The following is a 23051-nucleotide window of genomic DNA, read 5'->3' on the forward strand; positions in this document are numbered from 1 at the left end:
TGCTTCTGCTCCCTCCAGGTTGTATTTGGAACGTCAGAAGAACAACTTCCATCTTCACTCTGTGGCATGTACGGGTACAGAGGTCCATCTGGCCGCCTGTCCGCTGGAATTCAACAAGCCAAACGCCACATCCTCCTGCGCAGGGGGCATGCCGGCTGTCATTAGCTGCATGCCGGGGCCGCTGTTCATGCAAAACAGCGGTTTGAAAAAGAAACTGAAAATTTCGGTAAAGTACTTTTTTGTGAAGTGATCACAGATATGTGCTGGCATAGTTGAATAACGTGAAGTGTCTCTTTGTTGTTTAGACCAATGTGAGGCTGAAGGGAGGTGCCAAGGTAGGCGAGGGTCGAGTCGAGGTGCTGAAAGACAACGTGTGGGGGACTGTGTGCGACGACCGCTGGAATCTGCTGTCGGCCAGCGTTGTCTGCAGGGAGCTCGGCTTTGGCAGCGCCAAGGAGGCTCTCACCGGTGCCCGCATGGGTCAAGGTCAGGAATAATTAAAAAGTTTGTACAATGGTGATCTTTGGCTCCTCCAATCTGCATGTCAGAGTATCCTTGAGTGGGATACTGAGACCCAAGCTGCCCCCTATGCATTCATCAGAGTGTGTGAATGTTAGTTTCAAGTACTTTGGCATAGTAAAAAGTGCCTGTGTGTGTGACTGGGTGAATGAGGCTTGTAGTAAGAAAGTGCTTCAGAGGGCTCAAATTTAATAGAAAAGTACCAGTGCATATCTAAAAGTTACCTGATCTGGTTCCACATATAGATATCTAACTCAACTGAAGAGGTTATTTATAGAGAAATGTTTGTACAGATTCAAAAAAATTATTTTATAAGACTTTGATCATTGAGTGGATTCTGTTTGAGGTTTTTTTGCATTAAATCTCTTTGAAGCCAGGATGTGTTTATAACTGTCTTCAGAGAGGACTTCAGTCGCCAGCTGTCCATCTCTGGCCTTCTAATCTCTCAGGTCATCGCTTCAACCTGCAGAACTGATAATCTGCCTTTAACATTCCTACACGGATTCCTCGTTTGAAGCTTTTTGAAAAAGTAAAGGAATGCTACACTTGTAAAAAGATAAAAATGAAGGAATGGAGGACATGAGAGACAGAGCTGTAAATGTATTGTGCATTTTCTGATGAAGTCATTACAATAATGGGCCTTTCATAGTGTGTTTTATCCATTAATTCTCCGACTGAGTGCCCCATTCATTAAATAGCTTTTTTTTTTATGTGTTTGTGATTCCTAAGTGGTGGTCAGGCACTTTTAGAGCAGAAAAGTATTTTTTTTCCAGCTGGGCCATGGATCATTTCATGTGACGATGAGGCAGTCAGTTTTATAAGGCCAGCATGTGTCTGGGCCACCTGGGCTCCACATGAGCAACAAGAATGACTTTTTCTGCCAAGGTGTAGAAGACATTGCATGAGTCAAAGATGTGTGTACACTGAAGACATATGGAAATGTAATCTATGACAATATATGCATAGATTATGGTGAGTTGTGTTGTTAAATAACAATTGTAATCATTTTTGTAGCTAAACTCCCTGGTCTGCACTTTGTCCATTTCCTTGGCTTGTAGGAAAAATATTAAAGTTGTTGAAATTTGGCTGAAAAGCTGATCTGCTTCCAAAAGCCTAACTGAAGGCTTAGAGCAGGCAGGTTGGGAATCCTGAATGAAGCCGTTTTTTGTGTATGTGTGTGAGGAAATGCATGTCCTTGTGAACAAATTGCGCCTTTGTTAGGTCGTTTAAGGTGCTGAATTTCGAATAATTTTCTAAAACCAATCCACACACACACAACAGCTGCACATAGATAATACAATTAGTTTCTTGCAGCTTCAGAAAGAACACACCCGTCACACCCGCTCTCAGAAATGCTGGGTGGGGATGTCTGCTGTAGTTTGTGTACATTATGATATCTACCACAGAAGAAGTTGGTGAAGGAGGCTCGTCAGATAGTTTTTCTGTACCTGGGCTGTCTTCCAGAAAGCAGGTTTAGTCAAAACCTTGAATTCATTAACCCTGAGATGCGATAAACTCTGGATTTTCCATTCCAGACAGAAAAGCAACACAAACTCTGGGTTCATTTCTGAAATCTTGCTCTTCTCACTGTCACGTGTTCCTTAACATGCCTTGAGTTTAATTTTTCAACTTTTAAGACACAGGGTGTCCTTTACATGATTAATGTTTATTTGTTTATTTATAAGGAACCACATTAGCTTCCACAACAGTGGTTGCTAGTCTTCATGGGGCCCAAACCATCAAATACAATCAAATAAAATATTACACAATAAAGTGGATACCAAATATCCACATAATTTGGCTCTTACATCTACAGTAAGGTTCCCTCTTAGCAAAAAGGCAAAATTGTGATGGGTCAACACACAGGCTGGCCTACTTGGGGTCTATATAGAGGCTTCAAATGGCAAAACTGCTGTGGGATAAGCACCTTCCAAATATATTTTATGCCACTTCTTTCATTAAATTCATTCCGATCAGCTGCTGTGGATCCAGAGCGGGGTTACACTCGGACATTGTCAGTCATGCTTCCTGGAACAGACCTCTGCTGTGTGTTCAGACTCCTGTCCGACCACCACCTGGCTCAGCGAGTCCAAGAAACATTCCTGAACGTCACTGAAGTCGGAAACGAGTGCGACCGAAGGAATTCCTTTCACAGAAATTACGCATCACAATCACCTCATGGTGCCATGACTTGCAGAGACAGACTGAGAGTTTAGAGAGTAAATATGAAGCAGGGTGGTGCTGACCGATGTTAAAAAGTGAGCTCGGTATTCGTTTCAGTACTGCAAACAGTTTGGAAGCCATGCAAAAAGAGACCTTTTAATTCTGCATATTGTAGCATATCAAGTATATTATAATAACCACCATAAAATCCAAAGACTACAATTTCAGTACTGCTAGTTTGGGGTGCTGCTTCATCTTTATTGGCTGAGCTTCTCAAAACCAGATTGAGCCTTTTGAAAGGTCCAAAAAGCAGTCGTGACCTGGATTGTACTAAATCGGATTAAACTCCTAATTAACTGCCTTGGGGCTCAGTGATTGAGCCTCAGTTGAGTGAAACCCTCAGTTTCCCCATAATTAACTACAACATCCATAACTGAAATCTATTACGTCAGAAGCTCTAAATGTGTTGTTTTTCCAAGCTCTTAAATACTGTAGGATGTGTCTCATCATTTTGCCTTGAAAGACTATCAAAAGTAACTTCAAAGTTGTCAGTGCATCTGTCTGTCTGCTTGTCCAGGAATGGGTCCGATCTACATGAATGAGGTGAAGTGCCTCGGGCAGGAGAGGTCCATCTGGGACTGCCCCGTTAAAAACATCACATCAGAGAACTGCCAGCACTCAGAGGACGCTGCTGTTCGCTGCAACGTGCCTTACATGGGCCTCGAGACCTCGGTCAGACCTGAACTTTCTCACTAAAATGTTTCATTTAAAAGTTGTTAATTTGAGAAATTCTTGTTGTTTTATATGGAATTCATAGCAAATAGACTTACTTTTCTAAACAGGCTGAATGATTCGAATGTTTAGATTGTTTCTATCTTCTACAGGGGGGATAGGAAAGAAGTTAAATATTGTCTTATTTCACACTGTTTATTTTAATATCTTTTCTGGCCTTCAGTAGAAGCTGCTTTAGTCGTCTTTGTGCACAAAAATGTGAGATTTAGAGCTAACAGTAAGAACAATCTCACATCTGTTCTCAACCAATAATCCTTCGGTACTGTTGTCACAAAAAAGCTCATTGGCCAAATCCTCAGTTTGAGTTTCACATTTGTCTGCTTTGAATGAGTTTCCTTGTTGAGTTGCTGAAAAAGCAAATCAAAATGTTTTTAAAAAATCGAAAGCTTTTTCTGACAGCAGTGACCTCTTCTGAAACCCGAGAATTTCTGGTTACGCTTCTCCTTGTGTAGATACACACAGACAGCGGGCTAAAACCTCCTGAAATTAGATACTATCATCAAAATAAACCTTCAGAAAATGTAATCTCATTAATTATCATCTGTAGTTAAACATGTATCGATTTTTCATGAAGTAGCCTGTAATATTTCTGACATAATTAGAGGTTGTTCACAAGAGAAAACCCGTCTCTTTGTGCATCTACACTTTGCTTTGTGGTTCCTAACCCCTTGGTCCCGCACAGATCCGAATCACAGGAGGACGAACCCGCTATGAGGGCCGTGTCGAGGTGCTGACCTCGGACCCTAATGGGACACAGAGCTGGGGTCTGATCTGTGGTGAAAACTGGAGCACCAAGGAGGCCATGGTGGCCTGTAGGCAACTGGGCTTGGGCTACGCTAACCAGGGCCTGCAAGTAGGTTATTAACACCACCAAGGACAACATTCTGCAACAGAGTAAACTGTTGTCTTTTTTGGTACATATAAATCATATGGAAATATAATATACTGTCATGTACACCCAATGGCCTTTCATTTTAGTTTGTTTTTAAGGCTTCAGTGTTGTTAAAAGTGAAGAAACTCCTTGTTTAGACGACTGTATCTGCAGTTGACTGTATTCAAGGCAACAGTGTACTCAAATAGACAGAATCTAAGACTGGGGAGTGTTCACGCCATAGATTTTGCCTCACATGAGCCTGGTGCATTTAAAATGTGGTCTGCAATGGTGGATTCTGTGGTAGCAGATTTAGATTTGAAATCATACAATCAGTCTTCTAATGGACTACTGATCTATGGTTGCTGTCATTTAAGTACTAGTCCATTATTTTGTAATTGTATCACCAAAATCATCCTTAACTGCTTGAATCAGTCAGGATGGATACATAGAAAAAATCCTGTTTCTTCTCATGTGGTAGTTTTCCATTGCCTTCTTACGTTCTGATGAAACTCGAAGTTTTAGCTGTGTAGGTCATGTTGCCTAAGAGGACAGGAGACTTTCCATTTTCTTCCGGGCACCAATACTCTGTCGCCTTAAAGACAGTAGTGTAGTAAACTCCAGATGCCGACATCCTCAAAATAGTTGCAGCTGTTTTTCTGTTTCTGAGATGCTGAATCCAGCTTCTCTGGCAGTAGCTGCAGGGGCATGTTTACCGGCACGTAATCATGAAGCACTCAGCTCATCACAGGCACACGCACCACAGAGTGCAATAAATGAAACGGCCACTGAGTGTGCAGCTTTTTTTTCTTTTGGTGCATAAATGCTCAAATATATAACATTTGTAGTAATGACTAACGTAGGCTTAAATTGTTGCAGTATATGTTTTAAGATTATATTTGAGCATGCATTCATGAACATGTGACAGCATATTATAATTTACATATGGGTAGATGTTTCTTTCTCTGTCTGGGGAAAAAAACAAACAAACCACTTTCGTGCAAGTGAAGCTTCTAATCTGACCCAAAACCGCTCGCCACCAAAGTGATGTGGTGACCTCATGTGGAAACCATGTCGATGTTTTCGTCGCCTAGAAAAGACTAACCAAACTGCTGCTTCGACAACACACTTTCTACTGTGGGAGGACTGGATATGAACATTGACAGGTTTAGCTTAGACAGTTCAGAGACAGGACAGGAAGTGTGTCCCCTCACTGACTCCCAGCAGGAAAACTCTGCAGATCCGGATAGTGGGCGGCCGGAGCAGTTATGAGGGCCGGGTGGAGGTTCAGGTTGGGTCCAAGTGGGGCACAGTGTGCAGCACAGGCTGGACCACAAAGGAAGCCATGGTGGTTTGCAGGCAGCTAGGGCTCGGCTACTCCATGCATGCCATCACTGTAAGTAGGAATGAAGACTTAAATCACACATGAACAAAACATGCACAGAAGTAATGATAGCACAGACTGTGATATCGCTGATGTGATATTCAGGATTGCAGTAGAAGCATTATGAAGTTGAAGAAACATAGATTTGAATTACAAGTATGTTGTGTTTTACATTTCTTACTATAAACTTTTGTCTTTCTTTCTGTAAAAACTGAGGAAAGCTCACAGGAAAACTGACCAAAAAATTTAACTGACAGCATTTAGAAAATTCTAAAAGCTAGTGAAGCTTTTCAGACCCTCATATTTGTCACAGTGACTGATATAAAGTGAACAATTCAAACCTACAAAAAACTATTTGTAAGAAATACGTAGAAGTTCAAAATTGAACTTTGCAGAATCCAATTTTTGTAAACAATATTGCTTAAAAATGTTATTCTAGGTAGATCATAGTTATTGGTGCAACAGAATTTGAATCCCAGTTCACTGCTGATATTTTGAAGCCAAGCAGAAAACCAAGCAAAATGTGCAGATGTGCAACTTCACTGGCTAAAGTATAAAAAATGGGTAGAACGGACAAGGATGTGCACAATTACAAGGATGTGCACAATTACAAGGATGTGCACAATTACAAGGATGTGCACAATTACAAGGATGTGCTATTGAATTTTCCACTACAGCTAATGAGGCAGATTTCTACTTTGATCACTAGAGAGTGACTGTTGCACGTTATATTTAAGGGTTCGATTAGGCTATTGTTGCGTGAGGTTGAGAAGCCTTGCAGAAAGACTATTGAGTCTCTTAGCATCTGAACAAAGTGGTCATAAAGTCAGCATTACACTCTGTCCTCATTCAGGGGCCAAAAATGAGTCATGAACATCTGTTTTTCAGAACGTAATAGCGCACTGAACTCTGCAGCAGTCTGCGAATGATTTTGTCCTGATCGACGCACCGTGTTTTTTGTTTTTTTTGTCTTTGCACGTGTGCCTGTTTTGTTATATCTCTTTAAGGAAACCTGGTATTGGGACAGCAGTAATGTGACAGACATGGTGATGAGCGGTGTGAAGTGCATGGGAAATGAGATGGCTCTGAGTCAGTGCCAGTACCACAAAACTGTCAGCTGCCAGAGAGCGGCAGCAAAGTTTGCAGCGGGAGTAATCTGCTCAGAGAGTGAGTGACACGGAGACAAACAAAAGCTTTGATTGTTCATATTTATGTAAATCTGCAGCAAGATTAAACTTCTGCTGTGTATTACCACAAAAAGAATGAGGACTATATCTCAATCCTAACCCTCCTTCTCTATCCAGCGGCCTCTGACCTCGTCCTGAATGCCTCTCTGGTTGAGCAGACAGTTTATATCGAGGATCGCCCTCTGCACATGCTCTACTGCGCTGCAGAGGAGGACTGCCTGTCTAAATCAGCTGCGAAGGCCAACTGGCCATACGGACACCGCCGCTTGCTCCGCTTCTCCTCTCAGATCCACAACATCGGCCGCGCTGACTTCAAGCCAAAAGCTGGACGGCACTCGTGGGTGTGGCACGCCTGTCACGGGTAAGAAACCAGGTCTATTATGAAAACAATAACCTCAATATGTGATTAAAGAATTAAAGGTTAAACCCCGAATAGTGATTTGCATTTCAATCAAAATAAAATGGTAAATGGTAAATGGCCTGTATTTCTATAGCGCTTTTCTAGTCCCTAAGGACCCCAAAGCGCTTCAGTGTGTGAATGGGTGGATGACATTCAGTCATCCACCCATTCACACACACATTCACACACTGGCGATGGCAAGCTACATTGTAGCCACAGCTGCCCTGGGGCGCACTGACAGAGGCGAGGCTGCCGGACTCTGACCACCACCAGTATAATAAGTTTGTGGAAGTTTAATTTTTTTTATTATAGCAAAAATTTCAGAAGGTCTCTGACTCTCAAAGTCTCAGTGAAAAGACAAAGGAAGAAACTTTTGTTTAGGTTCACGTTGTTAAGGTCTCATCCTGTTAAAAGGGAGTTCTTCCTCCTCACAGTCGCCAATTTCTCACTCATATGAGATCATGTGTTGTTGGGGTTTTCCCTACTTATTTTAAGGTCTGGGATTAAAGTCAAATTGCTTAAGTTGATCTGGATTTATTTGAAAAAAGAAAAATATTTATAACACGTTAGGTGATCCACACACACTGGTAAATCAGTTTTGGGAGTATCTTCCTGTTCCCAAAATCGTGTTAAAACAAAATTCATCATTGAAGCAGAAAAGTAGGTATGAATAAAATGACCAAATGAACATAGGAGATAACTATGTTTATTATTATTTCATTTAAAAAGGACTAGAGTCTAGTATAACTCCAGTCTATGTGTTTTTGTTTAGTCTGTGAGAAACAAAAATGTGCTCAGACTGGCAGAAAGAAAGTAGGAAGGGCTGCTTATGTCTGCTATTCAGATAACAGCAGAGGACCAATTGTGTTTATCCAGTAACATGACTGGTATGAACTGACTGAGTGTTTAGACTTTGGGGATAAGTGTTCACAGGTCATATATTTGAGGCGTTAGTATATCTATTAAAAACATCTCCTAGTATTGCATTGTTAGAATGAGCATCAACCTAATGCACTTCCTGTGTTATCTTTGGTTTTTATCCTTTTGCCAAATATACAACATGTCAGAAATTCCTGTAAAGTCATCCTGTTATCACCATGTAGATTCCAGATATAAGCAAATACCATCACGGACCTCAGTGTGTGGTCAGTCATCAAAAGAGAAATACAGGATATAAAAGATAACATTTACTTCTCTTTATATTAAATACAGCCACTACCACAGTATGGATATATTTACCCACTATGATTTGCTGAATGCCAACGGTACCAAAGTGGCAGAGGGACACAAAGCCAGTTTCTGTCTGGAGGACACAGACTGTCAAGAAGGTCAGAATGATGATTTCCTTTTAATGAATTTATTATCAAATAAACATGACCAGAAAATTCCCTAACGACCTTTTTGCATTGCTGCTAGTCTTTCAAACATATCTCACTGACTCTGTCTCTTCTTCTGGGACATTAAGGCATTTCTAAACGATACGAGTGCGCCAATTTTGGCGATCAGGGTATCACCGTGGGCTGCTGGGATTTGTACCGTCATGACATTGACTGCCAGTGGATTGACATCACAGACATCAAACCTGGAAATTACATTATGCAGGTGAGACTGTGGGACTCAGTGTGTAGAAACCTATTTGAGAGAGTTATAGTGGAAATGGAACCGCAAAAATGGTGACGTTCAGATTGGTTTTACCCACATGAGGCCAGTTTCAGAGCTCTTTGGCAGATTCATATATATATTTCAGTGCTAGTAAAGGCAAACAAGGATAGATGATGCTTTGATTGATTGTACTTCAGCTGCCGTCTTTCAGTTTATCGTGCTAATACTGGAGCTTCAGTAAGCCAGCAGATCTATTACCGACACGTATACCTGTTAGAAACAAATTGCCATAATCAACAACAAAACATTGCCATGGCAACACAGCTATGTCTTCTTCAGAATTTAATTGTAGTACCAAGAGTTGATTGAAGAAAGTGTGACAATCTCTATAAATGGAGATGTTTTGACTCTATCTTGAGCCAAATGTGAGGCCATCTGTTCAACAACTTAACACTTGGCCAAAACTGAGTCATGGAACAATGATCGCAAGCACAGCAGCAAATCTACAGCAGAATGGTTGACAAAGAAAAGAAGTCAACACTTCAACCTGACTGAGATGCTGTGGTGTCACCTTAAGAGTGCTGTGCATGCGATTCAATAAACCGAAACAATGCTGCAGAGAAGAGTGGGCCAAAATTCCTCCACGACGACGTGAGAGGCTGATAAAGTCACAGATTATTGCTTCATGTTATTGTTGCTAAATGGTTTCTACAAGCTACTGAATCATGGGGTATACTTAGCTTCTTACCTTTGTTTTACACAGGACTGAATCTCAGTGTTTCTCTGCAGGAAATAAAAAAGTACTTAATTTTTTAAAGAGCTCCACACATAATAACACCTACAGGGCAGATTAAGAAAGTTGATCTCCATAGTTTTCTTTTTTTATTTCTTTGAAAGTCCTGTTTTCAGGTCCAGGGAATAAAGTACAGCTTCATCGCTCTTTTTCTATGGGGAACTCTTCTCTTTAACTTCTCTTATACTCAAGTCTGCATATATTCTGCATTTTCATGTGCTTAGTATACTTAGTTTTGGGTCATACAGCTTGTCTGATCATAAAACCAACAGAGTAAGAATAGTTTATTTAATACTTCTCCTCTGTTCAGGTTGTAATCAATCCAAACTATGAAGTGGCTGAGAGCGACTTCACCAACAACGCCATGAAGTGCAACTGCAAGTACGACGGACATCGGATCTGGTTCCACAACTGCCACATTGGTAAGCAGTGGAAAGCAGTGAGACTACCAGATAATGATAATGATAATCAAATGTACTCTTTTTGGCATCTCTGACCACCTTTACTGATTATTTGATCTCCCTGCAGGGGATGCATTGAGCGAGGAGGCAGAGAGGAGATTTGAGAAATATCCCGGACAGCTGAATAACAAGATTTCTTAATCGCCAGTAACTTCCCAGCAACTTAGAAACCAAAGCGGGAATAAAGATACACCTCACTAACTCAGAAAGAAAGACACAAACCTTTTGTCTTCAGGTGCTAAAACGGATCCCCGCCACATATCTCTAGATTTGTAGTCACTGAAGCAGCGAGCGTGTGCTCTACGTGTGAATTATTTTACTTGAATATTCAAGTGGTAATTTTTCGTGTAGTCTGAGGTGAGTGCGTGCTATATTTTTACTGCAAATTAAAATTTTATAAAGTCAGTGAGACAGTCTCCTCTGTATGATCGACCTTTTATATTCTGTTCCGTTTATGAGTTATGATTTTAAATCACCATAAAGAGAAAAGCTTCAATGTTTTGCAGATATATATATATATATATACAGAGATGCTTTTAAACCGCTTGTTTAAGTAATAACATCTGCCTTCGTGTTTACAGTATTTTGTGAATGTATTTATTGCCAACATGGAGGCACTAAAGAATCATTCTGGGTCAACAGCAGTATTTGGACCAGTTTGAAGCCATCGTTAGCTTTAGTGCACACACGTACTTTAATAATCTTTGAGAGATTAATGGGCAAAGGCCAAAGAAAGCTACAGTTACAGTTAGATTTGTTGTATTTACTCTGATGTAATCACACCTGCTGCACCAAATAAAACAGAGAAAAACCTCCTGAGACTCGTTTGACCGGGAATGATTCACTGCAACAATGCTGAAGCTGTAAAGCAGCTGTTTTCAGTGCCTGTAAACACAGTCTGCTACAGATATACCAGCCACACCGGTGGAAAAAAAGCAGCATACTTTGGTGTTACAAAAAAACCTGGTCTCTGGTATTGTATCATGCTGGTATTTTACTTTTCCCGCAATTATTTTGTGGTCATGTGGACCACTGCTCCAACAGTATGCTCCTACAGAACAATAGCACTTTTGTTTTGGTTCCTCGAACTGAGCCAGCAGCTGACTGCACAAATCCAACAATGACCTACTGCAGCAGTAAAGAGTCAGATTATGGTCAGAGATTATTTTAAATTTAAAGTATGATAGATATATGAGTTTTTCAAAAGATGATCTGTTAACCTAAGCCTATTTTATAAAGACAGGCAGGAATCCTCCAACCCATCTGGCAGATAAACAAAGAGGTGTGCAGGGCTGATTGCTCAGTTAAATTAAAAGAAAATCAGGTGGGCTGACTAAGACAGAGCTCTCAAACCAGTTGTCAGCTGTGTGCTTCTAAGCCCAGAGTTCAAATCAATCCACTGTTAGTCTCAGTCTTCACTGCCCGCGGTGGAACAATCCCGTTAACCTCCCTTACTAATCACATCAACCGTGTGCGCAACATTGCAGCGGCTCAGCAGCAGAGCTGGTATGCACCTGTTTGTAAGAAGTCTGAATGTGATTATTAATCACTTAATTGTGTCTATAGTGTAAGAAAACACACACAAAAAAGGCCATCGCAGCTTCCTAACACTTTGAAATTGCTTAATAACAGAAATGTTTAATGTACAGTGATACATAATATATGAAACAGAAATGTACGGGATCCACTGAAGAATGTGGAACCATAGAAAGTTTCTGCTTTCATATTAGAGCAGGTTAATATGTATGATATCATGGAAACGTGGTTTAAAAATGAAGCTATTTGGGAATAACAGGATAAATGCAGAATTTCCTAATCATTTTGTGCAGCATGAGGACCAAAAATGAAAAGAAATAACAAGGAAAATCCTCCAGGTTTACTAAACAATAAAGGAACACTATGTGTTTATATGTAATGTTATTGGTGGCCTTTTCTTGCTTCAGCTGCTGCTGGCTGCTTGGGTTTCTCTTGAGGTTTTTGCCTGTCATCATCATCTCATCAGCCTGCACACCTGGCCTAACAGAAGAGGATTACGCCGCTTCAGCAGAGCGGTGTCACACACATAAGCTGGCTAATGTTCTACTGAGTAATCAGACAGGCCCATGCAGAGAGATGGGCGCCACCCAGAGGGCTGCAGCTAGAAGTGCATCAACTCCAAGTGGATGCCTCAATCTCTTTCCCCCCTCTAAGGTTTACTAGGGTAGCTCTACATGATTCACAGTTCAAACTAATCCTTATCGGAGCAGCCCCTCGGTCTGTCGTCTATCTGAAACAAGCCATACTAGCTCATCTCTCTCTTTAAGGGTAAACAGCAGGTAGGTGAGGCTGCTGTGTTTGAGAAGAGAGGATATGGACTCTCGCTGACATCACAAGGAGCCAAAAGCAGGAAAAAGGAAGCTGAAAAGCTGAAAGGGAGCCTTTAAAAAGCAGCCTGAAGCCTGAGCGTCACTGGGGATACTTTTACACACCTCCCCATCTGAAAATTTGTTCAGATGTAACATTTAGAGGTGGGACTCGCCAGATACCTCACAATATATAATTGCAAATTTCAACATTTTGCAATATGCTGAGTATTGCAATAAATATATTATGATTTATCACCTTAATTTCAACTTTAAATTATGTCCTCGGTTAAATTTAGGCAGAATCTGTTTTATCCAGTGACATAACATCATCTCACTTCAGTTTTGGGGGGTTTATTTTGGATGGCAAATAAGATTGTCACCAAAACTGCCATGAATGTTGTTGTAAGATGGAATCAAGCTTCTATTGGCAAACAATTTGGCAATTACATGCAATCTGTTTGTGATAGTAAAGCAAATAACTGTGAAAAATTATCGAAAATCCAATATTTTTGATGTCTGCATAGACAGAAATTCACATGTAACGATTACTTTTCCACTCAGCAACCTTCCTCTTGTATAGGAACATAACCAGAATACAATCAGCTGGTAGCCAGTTGAGTCGAAACCCCTGGAGTTGCTGTCACTGACAGAGGCTCAGTCGGATCATGAACAAACATTTAGTCACCGCAAGCCACTAATGTATTCATTTATAGTTTGTGTAGCTACATGGAAGCTGCTGCCCTATTTTTACTTGTGCGACTGAGCTTTACTTTTGAGCCGATTTAATCTAAGTTCTCTCAGGTAACATTATCTCAGAATGGCGGTACATGGGATGAGACCTCTTGCTCAGTGTTACCAGAGGATGCATGCATGTATATAATACAACTCAATATCCTACTCAGCATGCAGAATGCACCATTGTTGAGTCGTGCTAATTATTTCACTGGACTATAATCCCTGACACAGGAAATGTAGAGCTAACATTGAACCTCAGATTGTACTTGCACAGATCGGGGTTTTGAACCTTTAGGGAGAGACCCGCCTAAGTTTTGTGCATATTGAAATCAGATTAAATTTCATGTGCAATCAAGGTAAGAAAATGCATTTTAATACCATGGTTCAACATAAAGACCAGTTATCATCATGAAGTCAATATAAACAGATCCTGACCACGTAGGTGTGTAATGGTCCTTAGCCTCCAAAATGAAGCAGAAAAATGAAGTCCCGTTCTTCAGCAGCCGTTTCAATGCTGTTTACATTAATTTACCCTAAAACTCATGACAAATGCCAGCAATGATTACATGTTGTGGTGACGCATGACTTAAATAAGGGACCATATGAAGCAGACACATGGGGAAAATAAAGGCTGTGTGACCTTGAGGTGAAACTACTAGGTCCAGCTGTGAGCGGATGATGCCACGCCGGAAATGTTTTTTAAAAGAAGATTTTTTTTTCCAGCTTAAAGGTGTTGAAATGCTCCTCCAGAGGGAGCTGGATCACTGAACTGCCGGATTAGTCCGGACCACAACAGAGTCATGTCTGTGCATCCAGTCGTTTCACTGCAGGACTGTCTGTTTGATGACTTTCCCTTCTTTGTTAACGGCAAAGTTGTAATTCTTTGGATTGTCCAGTGCCTCCTCGATTCGTTGATCCAAGTTCTCCGTGGTGATGAAGTTCTTTACTTCCTCCTGAAAGAAAATGAAAGTTTTGTCAGTTTATCACTATGTTCCCTTTGCTCTACTTGCATAGTTTGGATGCAGAAACAACCCCTACCTGCAGCTGCAAAATCTCCCTCTCTTTTTCTTTGATGAATTCTTGCTGTTCCTGGTCCCGCTGAATGGCAGCTTCAATCTTCTTGCGCTCAGCTTCCTCTGCTTCTTTCTGGACCCTCAGAATTCTGAAATGATTTCCCCCAAAAAAACATCACTTTTAGAATGAGACAGTTTCCATTCTGGAAGTGGAAGAAAGACACAAAGAGTGTATTCATGTCATCATCTTTTCTGCTCACCTGGCTTTCAGCATGCGCAGGTTCTCCTCGTTGTTCCAGCCCATCAGGGCTCGGTGCTCCTCCGCCTCCTGCCTCGCCCTCTCCTCCGCCTGGGAGCCCGTCTCCTCCTCGTACTTCTTTCGTAGCACCTCCTCCTTAAACTCCAAACTGACACACATGAAGAAAACTAAATACTCCAATCACACTGTCTTTACATCGTTAGCTTCATAGCATAAGTGCCTAAGTCATTTTTTTGTGATGACATAGGCAGACGGACAGGATGATGCAGCAGTGGTAGGGGAGTAAAGTTAGGCAAAAATCTCAATTTGACCAAAAAATGACTTAGGCACTTATGCTATGAAGCTAACGATGTATCGTTTCATGTTTCTGAGACACTCTTAGTCACAGATTTGTGTGTAAGAGGTTCGAGAAATTGTTTACGAAGTTGTGTTCGAGTTCAGCTTTTTCAAAGCAACACAGAATATCTTTAAGACTGACGGGGAGCTCACTAAGTTGGAGTGACTATTTGTCACGGGAAACTGATTTTGACATACTGTCATTTAAACGTACCGGAGCGCCCTCATGATCAGCTTGTATTCCGTGTATCTCTCTTTGAGAACTACCATCTCCACCGGATCGACGGGGGGAGGCACTTTAATTCGCCCTTCTTTGGACTTGGCTACCGGGTCGGTGCGAGACTTTCGGCCCCGGACAGCTTCCACGAGCACGGCGCTCCTGGGCGCTAAGAGCCGCGCCGCCTGCACGCTCCTCCCGCCGATTACCTGGAACATGTCAGCGTCTAAATGTGGGAACAGGTGCCGATTCCTAGATGCTAAATGTAACGCTTAATGAGAGCATTTGAGTTTGAAATCTGCGGTCTAGGTTAACATTAGGGCACAAATGTTATCGACCTAACACGGCAGCCATTTTGCTGCCCTCTGACCAGCGGAAGTGATTAGCAACGAACGAGCTGCGCATGCTTGACTGCCTCCTGGAGGTTAGCAAAGGTTAGTTAGGTACAGAATAAGCTATCAATAGTTATCAAGATAACAAACTAGGTTAAACAGCGTAATACACGCTGTTTTCTAAATATATTAAACGTGAGACACAAGAGTAAAGCCATTTCTACGAAAAATATTTTACATTATTTTATTGATATCTGTCGGATTGACATTTTCAGTGGGATAATAATTTCACGTTTGTGGAGTATTTCAATTAAGAATTGTGAATAATTATAAGTCAGAGGGGGTGTCAAATGGACAAAAAGGGTCCAGTCCGGCCCGTGGATAGCTTTGTGGAAAATGTGGAACTTTCAGAGGAGGAGGCCATTTATGGTGAACCTTAAACGGTATTTTACATTTTTGGTTTTAGTGTTTTTACTGAAGAAGAGATAACTTATGACCTGTCATACACCAGAGTAAGTAGGCTTCTGGATGAAGGTTAATTACAAGAAAATTAGTTTTTCTGTTCGTGGTATTCATTTTAATAACAGAAACGTTCCTTCCTGTTCACTATTTACAATAGAAATTCCTAGTTGTTAAAAAGTAATGGAATTGTTTCTGTGAATTCACAAATAATTGTCCTACATTTCTTTATTTCCTTTAAAGTGTGAACCCAGCTGACATGTTCCTTTAATTTACTGCAGGAAGTATTATTGAAATTACACCTTTAAAAAGATCTGAGAGATTAAATGTGTAGTTAAGCTTCTTTACATTGAAAGAAACAAATTTTGATGTGTATTTTTGAAAGCTTTTTAGGCAATAGCTTCATTAGTTCAGCCCACTTAAGAGGAAATATAGCTGTATGTATACATTTGTTGTCTTCGTGATTCTTCTTCTTTCTTTCAAGGTTGAGCAGCTTGACGCCTGATGTCAGACCGGTGACTGATGATCCTGCTGAGGCAATATATCAACACATTACAGGTAGAGACGCCTTACCAGCAGCATGGAATGATGGGAAATGGTGCAGTGCCGCTGTGTGTCGGTCGGTGACATTGAGCGCTGTAAGTAAAAAGAAACTATGTGGGAATGCAATCTTAAACAGCAAAATGGCACCATTGTTACTGTTATATGGGATTTTCAAGTAGGATATTTACAGCAGCCTTAAACACAAATAAAAACAAACAAACCTGGTCTCAGGTATCAAATGGTAGTTGCAATTATTTTATCATTCCTGCACATTTTATTTTCTAATTTCCCAGAATGTCTTTAATATTTGACAAAACCCCAAATATGATTGAATGAGAAATTATTTTGGACACATTTGTGTTACTAAGGAATGATGTTGAGCTTTGTAAATTGGTGATTAAAAGTTTTTTACCTTTAATATGTATTTTGGACATTAGAAGGTGTCATTCAACGCCTAACAGGTAAGTTTATTAACTTGCATCTGAAGCTAAAATTAGGCTGCATTGATGTCAGGGTGTGTGCTTTAGCTTTTTGTCTCCTAAACATCTTTAAAGGTGTGAAATGAAACTAAAAAATATGACACGTGCTGCAGGTGAGTTATATGTTTATTCAGCTTGTTGCCGGCTGTTACAGGTACACCAGTTACAGGTGCAGACTTTGTATTACTTTCACAGATGTAAAGCACCACATAGATCTACGATCAGCAGACAAACAACAAGGAGCTCCTGCAGTTATCTTTCGGCTTCACTGGTTAGCTGGGAATGAACTTACAGGACAAAACAAATCTAGTGTAGTTAGACTCAAAGACACAGTACATGATCATAAGGTGGAACCAGTAACAATTAGTCTTCTGCAGCATTTAAATGTCCAGATTGGTTTTTGCTGAAAAGTAGGAAGGCCCAAATTCACTCTGATTTGTTGCTTACAGCTTTTGTGTAGACGTTAATGCAGAGGAAGACAAACTAAAAAGGACACAAATGACTCGATAACATAATGAAAAGAAAATTTTAAGGTTACTGGTTCACTGACTACTAATACAACTACTACTACTACAAAACCAGGGATGCAGGACATTCATTGATTGGAAGAGTTCCTTGAGGAAAATCAGCTCAAACACATATAAAATCCAAGCACTGAGAGTTATAGGTTGGGTTTTTTACATCCTCGTTAACAAACAATTGGTCAGGTGTTTGCACAACGAGGGTTCGGAAAGGTCAGATGGTTTACTCTACTGTTGTCTTGAATGTCATACGTGTCTGACTGAGAGGAACTCCACCAAAACAACGCTGCTGTCCAACGCAGACATGTAACTAATGCAGTGCAGCCACTCTGCCCTTCGCAGTTTGCCTTCTACTTGATGTGTAGTGTCAGAATGTGTGTAGAAGAAGGGGGACTTCTGGTGGACCTCTTGTTTAGCACAAGGGCACAGCGGTCTTGAGAAAGGTGAGCTTTGATTTGTAGTTTGGGATTTTTTGGGTAAAGATGAAATAAATTTTGCGGGGAAAGCGAAGGGAAGAGCATGAAAGAGGGAGAGAGGTCATGTTAGGGAGGAATTCTCAGGATGTTCAGCTTAAAGATGAACGGGTAAGAAGATATACTCGATTTATGCCAGGGTCGGTGGCATTTAGGGTTTTAATTTAGAGCAGGAAGGGAAGGGTACGCCAGACGAATCTCCTCCCCCTCCAGGAGTTTCCTGTGAAAGTAAAGGAAAACAGATTGTTTATGTCTTTATATATAGCTGAAGTAAGACAAATTAAGATAAAGTAAGAAAAAAGATCATGAAACTTTACTGAAAACAAACACTGTCGGTGTAGATGAGCAGGAAGAAGGGTGTGTGTCACCTGTATGCTGCTATTTCAATGTCAAGGGCCATCTTCACATTGAGAAGGTCTTGGTACTCTCTCAGGTAGCGCGCCATCTCCTGCTTAGCTTCAGCAATATTGCGCTCCAGCTCACTTATCCTCATCTGTAAAAGTAAAAAACCACTTCAGCTCAGTTTAAGTGTCACAGTTAGCAACAGTCTGCTTCAAGCAGGGCAATGGTAAGCGAGAGTAGCTGCTTTGGTGTGCTCTCCCAGTTTGTTTCGACTTTAACTTTGCAGACGTTCACCTGCACTGTGAGCCTGTCATTATTTCCTGCTGTGCAGTAGAGCACAGGGAGGGTTAGCTGCTGCAGAGAATAAATCACATGTCATCCTGTAGATGAAAGAAACATCATTTCTTCTTGCTGCTTTCTGAGCTTCCTTTTTAGCTGTGCTGGTTAACCATGTAAACACCACCTTTTCAGTTCTCTGCAGCACTATTTCAGAAGAAAGACTCTAAAAATAGCCAAAGGAAGAAGGCTGTAAGTCTGAAAATAAAATGCATGTTGGAAAATAAGGCTGAGCTCCATTCTCCCTATGCAGGCTCTAATTTCCCTGGTTCTTTGCCTCACCTGGTACTTTTCCACCTCCTTCGCCTGTGTTTCTTCCAGATCTTCCAGTTGCTTATTCAGGGAGTCGATGACATTCCGGAGTGCCTCGATCTCCGAGGAGCGGGACTGGAGCAGTCTCCGGTACTCCATGGTCTCCTCCCGGATGGCGTGCACGGCCTCGTTGTTTTTGCTGGCCATCTCTGCCACGCTTGCAAACTTGCTCTGGTACCACTCCTCGGCGGCCTGCATGTTCTTGTGCGCCAGCCGCTCGTACTGAGCCCTGATGTCTCGCAGCGCGGTGGACAGATCAGGCCGGGACACCTCCATGTCAATGCTAATGTTGGCCACCTGCAGCTGGGCCTGCAGCTCTGCTTGCTCCTCTGCAAAGACTTTCTTCAGGAACACCATCTCATCGCACAGGGAGGCCACAGTGGCTTCTGCATCACAGTTGTAGACCACGGCCCTGCTCGCCTCCTCTTTGGCCCTCTGCAGGGCCTCCTCGGCATCCATGCGCCGCTGTGCCTCCTCCTCATAGCGCTCCTTCATCTGCTCATACACATCGCGCAGGTAGTCCTTCTCTGCCTCCATCCTCATCTTCTCCCCATTCTCTGAGTCAATCATGGCCCTCAAACTCCGTGCCTCACCTTCATAGAGCGCCTGCAGACGGGACGGATCGTTCTGCCGCCTCTTCAGCGCATCTAGTTCAGCCAGTAGGGCTCGGTTCTGCAGCTCGAGGTGCCTCACCTTCTCAATGTAGGTGGCGAATCGGTCATTCAGGTCCACAAGCTGTGCCCTCTCCTGGGAGCGCAGGCCCAGCAGCTCTGTGTTTAGAGAGCTGGCTTGAGCCAGGTTCATCCTCTGAGATCCATCTGGAAAGGAAGAGGAGGAGGTCCTTAGGATCCTCTTACCAGATGGAGGAGCTCGTGAAGAAGGGTAGAGAGATGAAGACACGGAGGATTTGGTGGTGGTTCGGGAGCCTTTGTAGCTGTCCCAAGGGCGGCGGGTGGAGAAGAAGGAATCGTAGCTCATGATGAAGTTTTGTTGTGGATTTTTTTGTTTGTTTGTTTAAGAAAAGGAAATGTATGTTTCAGAAGGTTTTTTTTTATGTCCCCCTTGTTCTGCACACCATCGGTGTGGATGAGTGAGCGCTTTTGCACTGCACCAGTTCAGTGATGCTGCAGATCCTGAGCTTTTATAGAGTCACGTTGCTCCCCCCCTCCAACACAGAGAAACATCAGCGCTGTCAGCATTCACCAGGCCAATAGCAGGCTGCTGCAGTGAAGCGAGAGCAGCTTGGTTTGGAGATTCACTTTCAGCCACAGCAGGCAGTGAATGTGCAGTAGGGCAGATTTTTATTTAATGTGCTCCAAAATAGCATTGAAATCAATCATTGTTATCCCTCTATAAATTCCCAAAGGTGGTATTTTACTTTATACGCTCAGCACAGGCTCAATTGCATTATCAAGCAGGGTACTTGCTTAGATTAAATATAAAAGAAACCTGGGATAGAACATATGAAAATGACTTGAAACAAAGACTTCTCCCCAACCCAGTCAGAGAAAATCAATAGTACTAGTAATAGAGAGAATAAGGGCATATACCATAAGGAACAGACAGGCATTTAAAGCATTTAATGCTCCAGGGAACAATATTTAATAATTACTACAGAGATGAATACATAGATGACATCAGATGGATTTGTGGTGGACGTGTACTACATTTAAAAAAATAATAATAATAGGAACTGAACACATGGTTCATTGTTGGTTATTGCTTTTTGAGATATTTAACAAACAATTACTTATTCACGTTTCCTCTAGATTGTCGTCTTTCTTAACTGCCATCTGTGCTGTTGCTGTGAAAGATCTTTGTAGATATACACCCTCCTACAATTACCCTTATACTGCTTTATTTCCAGAGTGTCTGTAGACATATCTGTTTGATCTAATTAGATTGCAAACTGATGAGTCAGGGATGTTCTTCAGCTGTCCTGACTCTGACAGTGTGTGTGTGGGAGACACCACTGAAGAAGAAAGTGCTACAGTATCTGTATGTGCTGACACACAGAAACCCTCCGGCTGTTTAACACTCAGAGATGAGTCAGAGTTTATGCCTAATCAGCCTTAGTATTTACTTAAAAAGAGGCATCAGGCTGATCTAGCGAATGGTTACAATTCCTGCTCATGTTTATTGGCCATTAAAGAAAACACTTTACTCTGTTTTTCACAGCAAATGTTTCTACAGATGTCAGCAAGGTCTGCAAAACATTTAAAAAAAGACAACTCTGTTACAACTTTGAGAATCCATCCAGCATCCTGTGAAAGGCAAGATACTCACAAAACATTTTGAGAATGAAGTGCCATGCTTTATTGCTTATATTAAAGGGGTTTTTTTATTAGGCGGAAAAACTATTTTTTTGGTGTTTTTATGACTATTTTAAACATCACATTTTAACTTAAACCTTAAAAAACACTGATAAGCTACACGGTGCCACTAGATGGCAGCATTCGGCCTTTAGACCATATGGAAGTAACATTATTGGTAACGTTGTAGTTTACTGTAGTCCCCAATAGAGGCTATTGGATTGTTGTTTTACATATTTCTGTGTGAAATGCATGAGTGTTATTATATTAGAGAGAAGCAAAATGTGTTAAATTTCTAAGTCTCTGCTGTGGTCAGTGCGTTAGCTCAATTCAAATTGATTTGTAAAAACAACATTATATATCAAAAATGTTACTGCCAATATCTTTCATAAAATATGTGACAGTTATTACAGAAATCTATCGACTTTTACTGCACAAGTTTTATTTAGGAGTTTCTGCCAAATAACAGCTGTAATTCTTTGCAATGAAAATGCTCTCGGCTAAAAGGGTCTGTGAATAATCCTGAACAAAATATAGTCTTGATTTAGAAGAAAACATAAGGCTTTAAAATGTAAACCATTTAATAACAGACTCCTTATGCTGCTTTTGTTTCTGTGTCCTGTCATGTCTCACTGAGATGTTTGAACACAGCCATTAATGATATTATATAATTCAGTTGTCACAACAACAGTAGCCTCTAAGTGTTTTTGTAAGGTAAAGAGCTAGAAAGAAGAAAACATAATAATCAAACGCCCAATGAGCAAGCACTTGGCGGGAAGGAAAATCTCTTATTTAACAGGAAGACACCTCAAGCAGAACCAGGCTCAGGGACGTCCAACCATCTGCCGTGACCAGTGGAGGGTGAAGTGATATTATCTGCTTCCTCAACCATGACATGATATCACATGCCCCCCCCCCCCATGAAAGATTTTTTGGGAAATCTTTCATGGTTCAGGTGTGGAAGGGTGAATTCCATATTTAAAGTACCATATTCACTTAAGCAATAAAGACCAGTCCTAGAGTGCATTCCTCCACTCCAGTCCTTATTCAGTAGGATATCTGGATCCAGATGAGCTGGGAATATTTTCTTGAGAACATCAAGACAACGTCTTTCAGTTTTTTGGGTTTTTTTTTTATTTAATGTATTTGTGACGATATTACATGTACATATAAGATAATATATAATTTTACCTCATCTCATGACGATAATAAATCCCTTTAAAAATTCCTGGATCAAAACTTGAAACTCCGATTTTATTTTTTATTTTATTATTTTGTTTTTTACAAATTCTATGAATAAAAAGATGCTTAGGCAGAAAACTGAGCCGGTCACATGACCTACTTGGCGGATGTGAAAACAATAACATACTCATCTGAATGAAGATTTTAGGGGGTTTCTGTAATAAGATCAGCGCTTAAAAAATGTTATCACCCAGAGCGGACTTTAAAAGAGACACATAGACCCTAAATTTAAAAAATAAAAAGAGAAAGAATGACTTAAAGTTTTGTCTAAAGACGTTTTTAGTGATATCTGCATTCAAGCGTTCAAGGCTTTGAGCACTAGGTGGCGCAGTTGCACTGCATGTCAGTGTGGCAGCTGTAGATGGTTCCAGATGAAATAGTTTTGTGAATAAATGTATTTCCCCACTTACCTTTGACAGCATACGCTCAACTTAAGATGCTGTCACCACCTGCTGCAGGCTCTGCCTACAGCTACCATAATCATGATCGTGTCAGCGAGTCTCGTACAGTCAAAGAAATCTGCAAATCCCATGTTTATTCAGAGGTAATTTACAACGAATATATTTCCCAGTGGTACATAAGGTAAAAATAAGTACATAAAACATTTTAGTTGACAGATAGAC

The 23051-nt window shown here is 41.1% G+C and overlaps 3 protein-coding genes across 6 annotated transcripts in view; 1 reads left to right on the forward strand and 2 right to left on the reverse strand.

Moving 5' to 3' along the window:
• Positions 1-10577, forward strand: part of loxl3b (lysyl oxidase-like 3b) — a 27062-nt gene extending 16485 nt beyond the window's left edge. For 3 of the 4 annotated variants that reach the window (XM_013909716.1, XM_013909718.1, XM_013909719.1), the window contains 10 exons: positions 19-226; positions 306-486; positions 3260-3414; positions 4157-4327; positions 6737-6896; positions 7034-7277; positions 8529-8644; positions 8782-8918; positions 10022-10133; positions 10240-10577. In XM_013909716.1, the coding sequence (XP_013765170.1) occupies positions 19-226; positions 306-486; positions 3260-3414; positions 4157-4327; positions 6737-6896; positions 7034-7277; positions 8529-8644; positions 8782-8918; positions 10022-10133; positions 10240-10313 (1558 nt within the window). In that variant the 3' untranslated portion in view covers positions 10314-10577. Of the gene's footprint in view, positions 1-18; positions 227-305; positions 487-3259; positions 3415-4156; positions 4328-5585; positions 5742-6736; positions 6897-7033; positions 7278-8528; positions 8645-8781; positions 8919-10021; positions 10134-10239 lie in introns of all 4 variants that reach the window. The other variant, XM_013909717.1, reaches the window with a different exon arrangement.
• A 2319-nt stretch (positions 10578-12896) lies between these two features.
• mrps26 (mitochondrial ribosomal protein S26) lies at positions 12897-15500 on the reverse strand. Its single transcript, XM_005728682.1, has 4 exons — positions 15075-15500; positions 14526-14672; positions 14291-14414; positions 12897-14205 (listed from the first exon to the last, which is right to left on the reverse strand). The coding sequence occupies exons 1-4, from the start codon at positions 15293-15295 to the stop codon at positions 14074-14076; spliced, it is 624 nt and encodes a 207-aa protein (XP_005728739.1). The 5' UTR covers positions 15296-15500; the 3' UTR covers positions 12897-14073.
• A 1498-nt stretch (positions 15501-16998) lies between these two features.
• neff2 (neuronal intermediate filament family member 2) lies at positions 16999-20005 on the reverse strand. Its single transcript, XM_005728683.1, has 3 exons — positions 18845-20005; positions 18253-18377; positions 16999-18104 (listed from the first exon to the last, which is right to left on the reverse strand). The coding sequence occupies exons 1-3, from the start codon at positions 19850-19852 to the stop codon at positions 18044-18046; spliced, it is 1194 nt and encodes a 397-aa protein (XP_005728740.1). The 5' UTR covers positions 19853-20005; the 3' UTR covers positions 16999-18043.
• Between the last annotated feature and the right edge of the window lie 3046 nt (positions 20006-23051).

Source organism: Pundamilia nyererei, unplaced genomic scaffold (genome assembly GCF_000239375.1).
Source record: "Pundamilia nyererei isolate P.nyererei 1_Seehausen unplaced genomic scaffold, PunNye1.0 scaffold00029, whole genome shotgun sequence".
Classification (NCBI taxonomy): Eukaryota; Metazoa; Chordata; class Actinopteri; order Cichliformes; family Cichlidae; genus Pundamilia; species Pundamilia nyererei.